Source organism: Hibiscus syriacus, unplaced genomic scaffold (assembly GCF_006381635.1).
Source record: "Hibiscus syriacus cultivar Baekdansim isolate YM2019G1 unplaced genomic scaffold, ASM638163v2 tig00111402_pilon, whole genome shotgun sequence".
Lineage (NCBI taxonomy): Eukaryota > Viridiplantae > Streptophyta > Magnoliopsida > Malvales > Malvaceae > Hibiscus > Hibiscus syriacus.
In genome coordinates, this window is record NW_024063082.1 from 2,584,501 (window position 1) to 2,598,524 (window position 14,024).

Here is a 14,024-nt window from a genome sequence, read left to right on the forward strand (position 1 = left end):
AACAGATATCGAACTGAAATAACGGAGGAGGTCATGCTATGGCTAATTTCATAATAGATTACTAATAAACAAACAGCTTAAAAAGGGTCAAACATCACATTCTCATGAAACTACTAGCATATAGTTCAATCAATCAATACACACAAAGCTTAGCCGAGTAACTAAAGCAGGCATCTAAATCCCCAACCCTCCTTCATGATCATGGATTAGATCTTGAAGGAGATCTCGAAACCACATTTTGACTTGGACTTGCACTTCTCGAGCAGCTGTCACTAGAGCCTTCCCGCCTCGGGCTCCTCGAGTTTTTCCTAGGCATTGGAGAAATGCTTTGCGAGTAACTCCTAGACCTCCTTTCCGCAGGAGAAGTGCTGCGTGAATAACTCCTTGAACTGCTCAGCTTGGGGCTGACTCTATATGAGTTGCTTCTCCTCGAAGCCCTCCTCAACCGTGGTGGTGTAGGGCTCCGAGAGACGGATCGAGAGGGGGCTCTTTTATATCTATGGTATTGATCATATGAGGAATCATACCTAGAGTTGTATGGTGAGAAGGAACGGTCCCGCCTTCTATAGTACCTATCATCAGGTGAGTAGGAACGGTCCCGCTTTCTATGGTAGCGATCATCGGGAGAGTAGGACCTATCATGCCTACGGTAGTATCTATCATAACGAGAGTAGGACCTATCATGCCTTCGGTAGTATCTATCATAAGGAGAGTAGGACCTATCATGCCTTCGGTAGTATCTATCATAAGGAGAGTAGGACCCATCACGCCTTCGGTAATATCTATCATGAGGGGAGTAGGACCTATCACGCCTTCGGTAATATCTATCACAAGGAGAGTATGAATGGTCCCGTCTCTGGGAGTAACGATCATTTGGCGAGTAGGACCGATCACGCCTTTTATAGTACTGATCTTCGGGAGAGTAAGAATGGGAGTAAGATCGGCTCCTACTCCTACTTCTCTGAGATGAATAACAAGATGATGGACTCCTGCTCCTTGAATAAGGAGAATAACTAGGAGATCGACGAGGTGAGTAGCTTGGTGATCGATGACGCACTGTATGCGAGAAGAAAATTATAACCCTTTAACTATTTGGCTTGAAGATAAATAAAATATTGACAATTATAAAAATGAAGTCCTACCTCGAATAGTTCTCAACCCCAAATACCTTCCTGGGGTAGGAGTTCTCCCCCTCCGTCTTCTGGCCTGCAGCAAACAAAACTCAAAACATGAGATTCTGAAATTACCAAACTGTCCATGAATAAATGGGCCGGAAGCCGGAGATTTTTTTCCTGGAACAGTGAAAAATAAAATGGCGAGACATAAAGCTAAATAAAGAGAGAAATTCAGGGCATACAACCCTAAAAAACTGATTCTTGTTGTTGTGTTTGAATTGTTTGGTTAGTTGTGACTTTGTTGAAGAGCTGCTACACAGCTAACCTGCTGCCACAAATACTTCAAGTGGAAAGAAGCAAACAACTTTCAAAACCCTTAGAAAACTGGTTCCAAATACTTGTGCAATTTGTACAGAACAAACATGAATAACCATCAAAGCATGCAATAATCGAGAAGAAACTGAATTCCAAACTTATTTTTACCTTCTCCACCATAATGACATGCCCTTCGAGAACAGAGCGGTCCAAACACTTGATGCAACGATCAGCTTCTTTGTTGGTGGCCATTGTAACAAAACCAAACCCACGAGACTCCCTCGTCCGTGGATCAACCACAAGATGAACATCAATCACCTATACAAATAATATATCATTTTCTCTCTTCATAAGCGGGTTTTTCATTTTTGGTAAAACCAAAATTCATATTCGAACAACACAAATTATAATAAAATTTAGGTACAATTGTACTCATCCATACCTCTCCCTCACTTGCAAAATGCTTCTCCAACTCTCTCTTCGTGACTCGAGCTGACAAGCCAGTCACATACAAACTGTTCCCGGGGTTCTCAACATCACTTTCAGCACTCCTACATTTCGGAAAACCAATCAGCACGAACAAAATAAAAATTTTGAGGGGACCAAAAATCAAAAGCAGAAGGCGGAATTAGGAGAATAATTCATACCTTGAACGACTTCTTGAACTCGACAAAGATCTGGACGCGGACCTGCTGTATCGCTTGTATGGGGATGGAGAGCGTGAATACCTTGACCTCTTAGAGTACATCTGTAAAGATGAATAAAATATACAGCCCAGTACTTCAATTACAATATTTCCACTATAATCTAAGCACATATAGTCATATTTGAAAGTATTTCTTGAAAGACCAGCAAATCTACCACGTCTGAAAACATTGTTCGTAACAAGGTCCATAACAAAATCTACAATTTCATCTTTATATAGCATATTAATTAAAAAATTTAAAGCTCCATCAGAATTACTTCCCTTGTTAAATTAGAAAAAAGAAAACACTATGTACAACACTCTTGACGTTAATTTTTTATAACAGATAATAGGAATTTAAGCAATTGATTCAACTTATCATATTAAACATTCAATTAAATCCATTTTTTCTTTTTTGTTATAACAAAACAATATTCAAATAAACAAACAAAATCACATCTAAGCAATTAAGTTATGAGCGATTCAAATTTAAGTCCAAACCTATTCCTCGTCCTGCGCAAAGCCAATTTCAAATTCAAAGAAATGAATTCATATTATAACAATTAATATTAACAACAACAGAAAAAACTAATCCGCTACCAAGAATTACATATCGATTTAGGAAACAACACAAACAAATTATTAAAAACAAATCAATAAATTAATTAAAATCGATGAATTACCTTCGAACAAATGAACAATTAAATGCTGAAGGACGAGTCTTTTGAATTCACTCCTGATTTCTCTTTTCTTCACGGGAAATATTTGCTTGGTTAAAACGCGACGAAGTGCTCTGGGAGGGGAAGATTAGTCATATATAAATAGTAAAGGACACTAACAGAAGTTTCTGGAGATGCGGGCGTGATGAGCGCATTAAAATTCGGGTGAATTCTCCGCCATCATGTCCGTGGATGTGACGCGCGTCGAGAATTCTGTTTTTAGGGGGTTTTGGTCCAAACGTGACGCGTGTCGAGAGGAGTGGGATTGCGGGTAAAAGAATTGGGAGGAATAGAATAGGTTACAACGTTTAAGTGAAGGGAAATGAATCCGCTAAGCACCGAAGTAAAACTCGGGTGGTTATCATATATACTAGCTAGTTTTTTAATTAATATTAGTTTCATTAAATAATATAAAATTATTTAAAAATATATATTGAATATTTCTCTTTAAACTATTGGGTATAAATTAGACATCTAAAAATAATAGATGCTCATATAAGGAAAAAAATAAATTTCTAATAAAAAACTTTAACAAATAATAAATTTATTATTGATAGTGAATGATAGAGATGAAAGGATGATGAATCAATGTATTCCTAATTTGTTTGTTGCCAGAATCCTCAAACTCCTAATTCGTAGGATGGTGAATTATATTTCTCTATCATTAGCCATTAATAACATTATTATGTTAATAATATTGTTCTATCATTTGGAATAATATTTCTCTATCATTCACCATCAATAATATTACTATGTTAATGTATTACGAATTAGGAATTTGACATATTTCACCACCCTACTAGCTAAATAAGAATGATGAGTTACGTTAAACTCTCAATTCGTTGATTGTTAAAATCTTTAAAACTAAGTAATTATATCACTCAGATTATCGGGAACTTTCACGTCTTATATCTACTCGTAGAATTGATGGTTTAAATTGGGTGGCGGATCTTATTATCCTTGAAACAAAACATTGGAATTATAATTTCATTAAAGAGAAATTTAATAGTGAAGATGTTGCAACTATTTTATGCATCAGGCTATTGAGAGTTTCTCAAGCAGCGAAATCCGCTTCCAGTTAGTTGCACAAGTCAATTTTATAATTCTATATAGAGGATAAATTGTCCCAAAAAAATAAAGATCGATCTATAGAAGTTTGCCTATAACTATCTCTGCACAATCTATATTTGAAAAAGAATTTCTTCTCATGATTTGTGTCTTAGATGTTCTTTATGCTCAGAGGCGGTTAACCACGCATGTAGACAATGTTTACATGCTAAGAAACTTTGAGAAGCTTTGGCTTTTTATTGGTCATCCGACACTGACCAATAGGGGTTACCTTTCTAAACTAGGTATTCTCTCCAACCAACCAACTCATCCCCGAACTAACTCTGCTGCAAGGTGGTCACCGTCCTCGGCTCCGATGATCAAATTGAATTTCGATGTTAGTTTTTTTATGCAGACAAAAACTTCTTGATCAGGTTTCATCATTCGAGATAGTAATGATCAAAATTTGGGTTCAACGTACCAAATTAACCAGAGCATTAATTTTGTTTTCGCAGCTGAAGCTATCTCTGCTGTACAAGGTTTGAATTTTGCTCACGAAATGAGTTTTAAAGATATCCTTGCTGAGAACGATTATCCGAAAATTATCCTCTCATAAAGAAAATTGTTCAGTTATCAGACCCTCTATCGCTGAAGCAAAACAACTCACAAGAAGGTTTCATACTTGCCATTTTAGTTTCATCGGACAAGAGGGTAATAAGGTAGCCCATGCAATGGCATCCCTTGGTTGCTTCGCCCTTGAGAATCGTTTTTGGGTCGAGGAAGCCCCTGTTGAAATCGCCATTGTCGTAATCTGATCGGCGTTTTCTTGACCCACCTTTGAAGACTATCATCATCAACAACATTTTATGGGTTATTGAACTCTTTGTCCACTATGATTTGATGATCTCTAATTTTCATTTTTGAACCGGGGAAGGGCATGCGTAGGGTAGGATCGAATTTGTGATAAATCCGATCCGATCTGAAAATTATATATTTTTCAATTGAATCGTCCCGAAAATATACATCCTTCACCCGACTCGAACCCGACCTGACTTTTTGAGATAAAATCCGAACTTAATTCGACCCGATTGAACTTAATTGAAAATATATATAGAGAGAGGCATTATTATAATTATCCTTAATTATAATGTATAATTATATGTTTTTTAGGGTTGGGTCGGGTAATATATTTTCACCTTAATCCCGACCCGATTTGAACAAAATATCTAAAAAATCTTACCCGACTCAATCCAAACTTCATTTAAAAAAAATCCAATCCGATCTGAACACATCGAATTCGAATCTCATGTACATCCCTATTTTGAACTGTCGTCAATTAGTCCTCGAATCATCTGATTTGGTCTCTTAAATTTTGAATGGTTATTGTTTAGTTTTACTTTTGATTCCGTTTTGCCTTTCTATTTTGTTTTTTCTGCTTGTTCGAAGGGCCTTAGTTTGTATTTTGGACATTTTCCTAATAATATCAGATGGTACCAATTTCAAAAAAAAAATATTATTAATGATTTTGTGAAAACTGAGTCAAATAAAAAATTTATGTATACAATAACACAAAATTAAAATTAACATATCACATTATATATTTAACTAAAATAAAATTCTAAATTTATATTTTAAATTATGATGGTTATTATTATTATTCATAAGTTACTCGACCTATAAATATTTATACTAAATTAAATTGGGCCTGGCATGCATAAACAAGAGTGGCCTTCAAGAAAGTGGTATTCGAACATTCTCTACCCGCCATCCATCTTACTAGAAGATTTCATTGGCGGGAACCAAACACCTCCAAGCCCTTCCAAGTGAACCTCGCGATTCAAAATTTCTTTCCCTTTTATATAACCCTAACCCCAGAATTCAGAATCTACCTCCCAAAAAAAGCAATTGAAGGAGAAGAGAGAAAAAAAACCCTAAAAATGCTTGAGCTTAGGCTTGTTCAAGGTTCGCTTCTGAAGAAAGTACTGGAAGCGATTAAGGACTTGGTCAACGATGCGAACTTTGACTGTTCGGCGACGGGATTCTCGTTGCAAGCCATGGATTCAAGTCACGTAGCATTGGTATCTTTGTCGTTGAGATCGGAAGGTTTCGAGCACTATCGCTGCGATAGGAACATTTCCATGGGGATGAATCTCAATAACATGTCCAAGATGCTAAAATGCGCCGGGAATGATGATATCATCACAATCAAGGGTGATGATGGCAGTGACACCGTTACTTTCATGTTCGAGAGCCCCAGTAAGTTCATCATTTTCCTGGGTTCTTTTGATGCCATTTTTATGTGTTTTGGTGTAAATATCAAGTCAGATTTTTATAGATTTTCTATTTTTCTTGTCGAATTGTTATTTTGTGTATGTGTAAATGGAATTAAAGCACAAGACAAGATATCGGATTTTGAGATGAAGCTGATGGATATTGATAGCGAGCACCTTGGAATTCCAGAAGCGGAATACCAATCAATCGTTAGGATGCCTTCGGCTGAGTTTGCAAGGATTTGTAAAGATCTTGCTAGCATTGGTGATACTGGTACTACTCAAACTTCTAGCTTTAATTGATTTTGTATGTATCAATGAAATTGATAGAATTACGGAGCTCTAATTGATTATATTTGAAGTTAACTCTTGTTTGATGTGGTTTGCAGTTGTTATCTCTGTAACTAAGGAAGGTGTGAAATTTTCCACAAGAGGTGATATTGGAACTGCAAACATTGTTCTTAGGCAAAATACCACCGTGGATAAAGTGTGTTCTTTGCTCTTTAAGCCTATAATTTCCTGGTTTTTGTTTTAGTACTGGGTGTTTTATACCATGTAAGTTGGTTAATTTGATGGGTTATTGATTTTTCTTGGTAAAACGCTTTGCAGCCAGAAGAAGCAACAATCATAGAGATGAACGAGCCAGTTTCATTGACATTTGCATTGAGGTACATGAACTCGTTTACAAAGGCTACTCCGTTGTCAAGTACAGTGACGATCAGCTTATCCTCGGAATTGCCTGTTGTGGTTGAGTACAAGATAGCTGAGATGGGTTATGTTAGGTTTTACTTGGCACCCAAGATTGAAGAGGATGAAGATGAGATTAAACCACAAGTTTAACTTGATTTTGTAGTATGAATTTGATGTTTGTGCCATTAATGCTTCCATCGGAGTTTTATTTTGGGTTTCAACTTGATAGCTAAACATCGCGTAGTTTAGTATTTGATGGATTATAAGTATTTGTTGCATTATTTCTTCTTATTTTGTCTTAATTTCTTTGCAACTTTGTAGGTTCTCGTTAATCATGTTGAGAATTCGATGGTTACAGTGAATTTGGGAATGTTTTGATAGTAAAGCTATGTAAACTGTTTTAAAGTCTATATAATATTTTACCAATATATTAAAATTTATATAAATATAAAGCACTTTAAACCCAAATATGATTTACTGACACTAAAGATAAAGAATTATAGCATAGATTAGTGATGAGCAAAGTTTGATTTGATTAAAAAAAAGCAGTTTAATTTGATGTATATGGAGAATTCATCAAATTATAAACAGAACACATTCAGACTATTATTTATTGGTGAATTAATTGAAAAATCAAAAGAACAGTCAACAAATTGCAAGCAGCTGGAAAGTTAATAAATTGTTTAGTACATTCGACAACGATTTCAAGGTCTCAAACCATTTAAGGCAAAGAAGAGAATGGCAATATAATCCCCATAAGAAAAGATTGATCACTACGATCTCCAGTCTTCTCCAGCATACACTGCATGATCACCGAGTTCTTGTTCGATACGAAGCAACTGCAGAAAAGATTTATTACCCCCAGTAATTTCAATTATAGCCTTTTTTTCTAGACATTTAATTTCATCTATAGATTTGTGTTGATGGTTCCTACACCAAGCAATACCTATAAGCTATGTGGTTTTAAAAACAAAAATTAGAAAGAGAAGCACTTTAGAAATAGAAGCGCAAACCTGATTGTACTTGGCCAATCGCTCTCCTCTGCAAGGAGCCCCTGCTTTGATCTGACCTGCGCCAACTGCAACTGCTAAATCGGCGATGAAAGAATCATTAGTTTCCCCAAATCTATGAGATACCACCACACCCCAGCGGGCTTCCTTTGCCATCTTTACCACTTCAACAGCCTCTGACACAGTTCCAATCTGACTTATCTGATTCAGAATATAGATCTATTAGAACATGAGGTTTCGTATTCAGATCATATTTATAGTTTTTTTTGCTGCATTTAAATAAATAACATGGAAGAAATTATGTAAAAAAAAATGGTAATTCAACATCATTATTTTCAATAAAATTACTCGTGTTGTGTCCAGTTATCCGTAGCTACCTTGAGAAGAAGAGAGTTGCAAGCAGATTCCTGTATTGCTCTCTCAATGCGCTTTGGATTTGACATCAATAAGTCATCCCCAACCACCTGCAAAATCATCTTACCTCAAATTAGAGCTGGTCAAATATAGGACAGAAGATGAGATTTGGACAAATTGCAAAAGCAACCAATAAGTTCACGACAGCTGATCCCATTTATGTTTAGGTGCACCAAAAACCAACAATTAAACCATTTTGTCAAACAGGGTATGAAAATAAAAGCCGAATAGAATTTTCAAAGTAAAAGAATTTAACCATTTACAAGGAAACCATCTACCTCCAAAATGGTGGGAATATTAACTCTATATTCTTGCCTTTTGTTGTACATATTAAGTCAGATGAATACATCACTAATCAGCTGTATGTTAACAGAAAAACAAACCTGACATAGACCAAGACCGCAAAAGCGTTTACTGTGTTCCCAATCTTCCTTGTCAAAGGGATCTTCAATAGAAGCAATTGGATAATCTAAGACACCAGAAAAGAACCAGGAGCGGCACAGCATTAAATTTTAGTTGAAAAAACAAATCACAAAAAACAAACAGAAGCCTCTACAGAAAAACAGAGATACCACTACAAAGGTCTTTGTACATCTGAATCATATCATCTCCCGACTTGAAAATTTTCCCAGATTTTTGGAGATTTGAATTCTAAATCATACTTTGTACCTGTTTGAAAAGAAAGAAAGCAACTCCTATTTATTATGAGCAAGCCATGTCAACATATAAAAAACATCCTGGGACTCAAAAGTAGATTCTGAATAAGCATCCTAGCACCTAAATCATACATTCAGTTAAATATCTTATATCCTACCAATGAATATAATTCAATAGCATTGCATGGTGATGCCAACATCTCTTATATGAATAGTAGTTTTTCCCCAATCCTTGTCCCTGGTCTTACATTCTTCATAATGATAAAAATTATGAGAAAACATGCATCACCTATGCAAAATTCAGTAGCTGCAGCACCAATTCCTATCTTTATTTTGTCATTATACCCTGTTCTGCCAATAGCTTCTCGGACAATATCCAATCCTTCTTTTATGCTGCCAGAAATAGGAGAAAATCAAACAAAAATTTCCAGCCAGGTTCCTAAAGTAACATAGATAAACTTCATTTCCATTATGGGATTAGGGGCTGACTGCATTCATCAATAATGTGAAAAACGAGGATAGTCAGACTTAATAGTAGTACTTGCCTAGATATGTCAGGTGTGAAGCCACCATCTTCACCAACATTACACCCATTTGCACCATATTTTTCTGTAATAACAGCCTGCTCTTCTTTGCAATAAATGAATCAGTATATGCATGACATTTCTAGTGCAAATCACTTGTAAGAGAGTATACCATGAAAATATTAAGGTTGAGCGGTTTAAAGTTTCTACAAATGATCAGACTAAATGCTTTCTTATAATGACTGCGCATAAACTGATGGTTATGGTATTTCTCCAAAAGGAATAGGTGCCTTTTATGCATGTCTATGAAATCAGATCCATTCTCAATCATGAACTTTTAGAAAGTTTTAGGCATAAACCAATCAGCATACTAAAATCCTAACAGCTACACAGTAAAAAAAACTAGTTGCCAATAGCAACATTATGCAGGTCCATATTACATACCATAATAAATCCACATTTCTACCAAATCTCCTAAATTTATAGACAACAACTGTATCGCACTAGCAGTGTTGCAAAGTTCAAGATAGAAGAGGCATGCTGTTAGTAGAACAATTTCTGGAAAGTGGAACATGGAAAAGTTCAAGAAGGATCATGCACGTGTTTATAGGAAATATGTCAACAACAGTATATCAAGTTATCAACTTATTTACAATGACTAATGAGATAAGAACAACAATAAGATAAAATGGTGATCACCAAAAGAATAACACGCCAAACATAGAAACTGAATCTAAACCACTGCAAAACTCTCAATACAGATTTATTTTTATAATCAAGTTACCAGAACAAATTTCAAAGATTGTTCGACTCATAATTTGTTTACAGGGAAAACTATACTTGGCCAAAGAAGATGTTTGTGATGAGCATGCAACTTAAAACTAAATTCGAAGGGTACAAAATTGAGTTCAACAAAACCACCTTCAAGTGATGATAGGTCTCAGAGCCCATTTGCAAAGCTTCCTCAAATCTTCTAGCTCCTGTTGGGAGAATCAGGATGTCCTGATAGCGGGATAACTCAAATCAAGTCACACAGAGAGAAGAAAGTTTTCAGATACAAAAGAATCTAAATCATCATGCAGCCAGGTGTGAGGCATTTCAACAGAAGCAAAGGAATCATAATAAAAAAATGGTTAGATAATGGGGGCTCCAAGATGCTTTCGATGAATACAAGTAAAAGATCATTAAAAAAATGCTATAAGTCAATATTTAGAATTTAACCCCGAATATGGTTATCTACCTGAACGGGAAGATTATTCCCGGAATGTTTTCCGCCACAGATAATTGTGAAGGCAGGGACAGGAAGGGTTGAATTGGCTTTACCATAAATATCAGTTATGTGTTTGTAAAGAGGAACCTGAATTTTACTTTGGTTAGAAAATTTTGAACAGAAGATATTTTCTAGCATACAAATGCAAAATTGAAATCTATATTGGGAAATGATACCTCCTTTTCAGCAGCCCCAGCTCTGCATGCAGCAATTGACACAGCTAATATAGCATTTGCTCCAAGTTCAGACTGCAATAATGTTCAAAAAAGAACCATAATGCAACCAATCCTGTAAATTAGGATTACAATATGAATCATCCAGCCTAAAATACAAAATAAAGAGATTTGAAAATTGGTAAGGAAAAGATTGGCACAATAATTTATTCCTATTCTATTTATTCTTCACCTCATCTAGAATCCCTACAAATAAAATTATCGCACTTTTTCTCCACTCCACCTAAACCAGATGCCAGTTGACAGGCTCGTAACCTAAGTGCTTATAAAATGGTTTGGCTTCTTAGAAGCACACGGTGAACAGCTAACTCACTCGAGTTTTGAGAAAGAAAGAAATGTACCTTCTTTTCTGTCTTGTCCACGTCTATCATGGCTTGATCAATTTGAGGCTGAACCGTTGGATCCATACCAACCAATGCTTCAGATATTTTCTCATTGATGTTCTTAACAGCTTTTGTTACAGCATTTCCAAGATATATTCCCTTGTCCCCATCTCTCAGTTCAACAGACTCATACCTGAGATGAAATTGTCGGAATTAAGACATCATCATGGAATTTTAATTCTATGATAAAAATAATTTTCCAGTAATAATAAATAAGAGAGTCCAAAAATTAAAAAATAAAAAATAAAACTAGTAAAATGATTCAATTTATAGCAATGAATTGCCATATGAACTAAAACTAAATGCTTTGCTTGGTTCGGGTAATTTCTAAATTCTGAACCAAACAAAAATAAACTTTCAGTTGCCCCCTCATTTCTATTTATCAGCAAGCATAGTAACTTAGAGACAAATTACCGCATAAATTGAAGATTTGATTCATGTTTAATAAATGAAAACATAAGACGTAATTCTAAAAGTTCTAATTTCCATTGCATCAGAAATAGATTTTCTATCAAAAAAAAAGCAGGAAAAAAAAGAGTACAGAAGGGGAGAAATGAATAAGAAGGAAATGAAATTACATCCCACTGGAATCACCGCTAGGCACAGAAGCACGGAACATCCCCTTGTTAGTGAATAAATCAACTTCAACGGTAGAAATTCCTCTGCTGTCGAGAATCTGTCGAGCTTTTACCTTAGTTATCACTGAAGAAACAGCTTTTTTCATATGATTAGACTGCAAATTCATTTAAAAGAAAAAAGAATCACCATCAAAACAAAAAAAAAGTGAAGCAATTTGAAATTTTGCGGCGAAAAAAAGAGACAGAAGTCACAATGAAGAGAACGGGATCGGGAGTTTTGGCTCGGACGGCGGCATTGACGGCGTCTTCAATTTTGCGAGAGAGCATATGCTTGTCAAGGTACTCTTGAACAGACATTTTTATAAAACACTCCGTTAGACTACGATTTGAAGCGGTGAAGATCTGACGGAGATGCTTTGCCTTTCGAGCTTTGATCCCTAAATCTTCACACTTTTGAGATATTCGGGTGTTAAAAGAGAACTGAGTTCCACTTGATTTCCAAACAATCGAAAGCTTACCTCACTCACTCTTTTGTAATCTGAAATTTCAAGCTTTTCAACGAAAAAAGACACCTCTCTTTCACAGTCGTTCGTTCTCCCACATCACTTTCGCCTTCCTCCGAACAATTGAAATCCAATTTTCGGGGAAATTTTCCATTTAACTTTTGAGTTTCTTGGGCCGATCGAGAGAGATTTGGATTAAGCAAGGTGATTTGGGCAAACCCTGGGCCACGCTCAGTTTAAAAAACATATGGTCATACAGGCTCCCTTGATGAATTTTCTCTTTTTCTTTTTAATTATGTAATATATTTAAGATGTTTAAACCCTACACAAAAATTATATAAAAATATAATTATTAATTATAAAAAATAATTTTTAATATGTTAAACATTTATTTTGTGATGCATGTTAAATATATTCTAATGATTCAAATCATATCCACTAATTAAACTATTATTTTTAATTTATTACTCATAAGTTTTTATATTATTATTAAGTTCATTATTGAATTTGTGTCATTAAGTAATCTAAGGTTAATTTAGTTAAAATTTATCAAAATATCATTTCATTAAGATTTAATATAAAATAAGTGTCCAAACTACATATCTTTTTCTATTTAGGTCCTTAAACTTTTATTGGTCAATTTAAATGTCTAACGTTTCCATTGTTATCTTGGTGCCTACACCGTAACCGTTGTTAAAATAAGTTAACCGATCAATATTTGACACGTGACTTGATTTTTTTATTCTTTAACTTTTGAAATTATAAAATTCACACAATTTCAAAAACTTACCCCAACTTTTTTTATTTTTCCTAAAATACCCCAAGACTTTCAATTTTGGCGCCGACCATCACCACCGTTGGCGACCACCCACTCACCCGATGGCCACCAACCCATCGACCCCTCATCCATCGATTGGGATGGATGGGTGTTGAAATTTAGAGATTTATGTTTTAGAATTAGAATTAGAGATTTGAGTTTATGGATTTTGAAGGTTTTAAAGCCACGATTGATAGCCAACGATAAGTGGGTAGATGACAGCCAGTGGGGGCAGGTGTGGTGATGCTTTGGGATTAAGGATTTTGGGACTTTTTTGATATTTTAGAAATGTTTTGGGGATTTTTTTAAAAAATAATAATAATTTATTTTTTTTAAATATTTTAAAAAAAACTATAAGAGATGCCAAATGTCACATTCTTAATGGTTGACGAAATATTTGTAGCGTCTGTCACGGTACAGGTAGAGGTGGCAAACGGGTCTTTCAGAGTAGGTTTGGGTTGGTTCGTGTCATTTCAGGTTTGGTTTTAATTCAAGTCAATGATAATTTAGGTCAGATCGGGTCAATATCAGATCGGTTGATTTTCAGGTCAGGTCAATACTAAACCGATTGATTTTGGGTCATGTCAATATTGGATCGATCGATTTTAGAGTCGAGTCAGGTTGAACAGTCTCGGCTCAGGTCAATATTTAGATTTTCTGGTCAATTTGGGTTGAGCTAAGTATGAGTCCAATCAAGTATATATAAAATTATTGATATATTCTTATAAGAAAAAATATATTTTTGTTTGTCAATCTTATCATTAGGTTCAAGTTAAACATTCATTGTTTCAAATA

General features: G+C 35.2%; 3 protein-coding genes across 10 annotated transcripts; 1 reads left to right on the top strand and 2 right to left on the bottom strand.

Annotated features, from left to right (window-relative positions):
- Window positions 1-37: 37 nt before the first annotated feature.
- On the bottom strand, window positions 38-2,930 carry LOC120161545 (serine/arginine-rich splicing factor SR45a-like). 8 transcript variants are annotated; one of them, XM_039171769.1, is made up of 8 exons: window positions 2,799-2,930; window positions 2,078-2,178; window positions 1,873-1,981; window positions 1,599-1,748; window positions 1,143-1,206; window positions 847-1,056; window positions 698-762; window positions 38-589 (listed from the first exon to the last, which is right to left on the bottom strand). In XM_039171769.1, the coding sequence occupies exons 2-8, from the start codon at window positions 2,176-2,178 to the stop codon at window positions 200-202; spliced, it is 1,089 nt and encodes a 362-aa protein (XP_039027700.1). In that variant the 5' UTR covers window positions 2,799-2,930; the 3' UTR covers window positions 38-199. The 8 variants fall into 8 exon arrangements, 6 of the variants coding, with proteins under 6 accessions (XP_039027700.1, XP_039027699.1, XP_039027697.1 ...); XM_039171768.1 differs by having other exon boundaries at window positions 38-631; XM_039171766.1 differs by having other exon boundaries at window positions 38-762.
- Window positions 2,931-5,660: 2,730 nt separating this feature from the next.
- On the top strand, window positions 5,661-7,185 carry LOC120161675 (proliferating cell nuclear antigen-like). The gene is made up of 4 exons (XM_039171887.1): window positions 5,661-6,137; window positions 6,273-6,425; window positions 6,541-6,638; window positions 6,761-7,185. The coding sequence occupies exons 1-4, from the start codon at window positions 5,819-5,821 to the stop codon at window positions 6,989-6,991; spliced, it is 801 nt and encodes a 266-aa protein (XP_039027818.1). The 5' UTR covers window positions 5,661-5,818; the 3' UTR covers window positions 6,992-7,185.
- Window positions 7,186-7,426: 241 nt separating this feature from the next.
- On the bottom strand, window positions 7,427-12,609 carry LOC120162405 (cytosolic enolase 3). Its single transcript, XM_039172562.1, is given in 14 exon segments — window positions 7,427-7,680; window positions 7,855-8,052; window positions 8,229-8,315; window positions 8,649-8,734; window positions 8,838-8,902; window positions 8,904-8,934; window positions 9,211-9,314; window positions 9,467-9,543; window positions 10,367-10,447; window positions 10,686-10,802; window positions 10,892-10,963; window positions 11,290-11,464; window positions 11,910-12,064; window positions 12,162-12,609. Coding segments are annotated over 14 exon segments (1,419 nt in total). The 5' UTR covers window positions 12,267-12,609; the 3' UTR covers window positions 7,427-7,614.
- Between the last annotated feature and the right edge of the window lie 1,415 nt (window positions 12,610-14,024).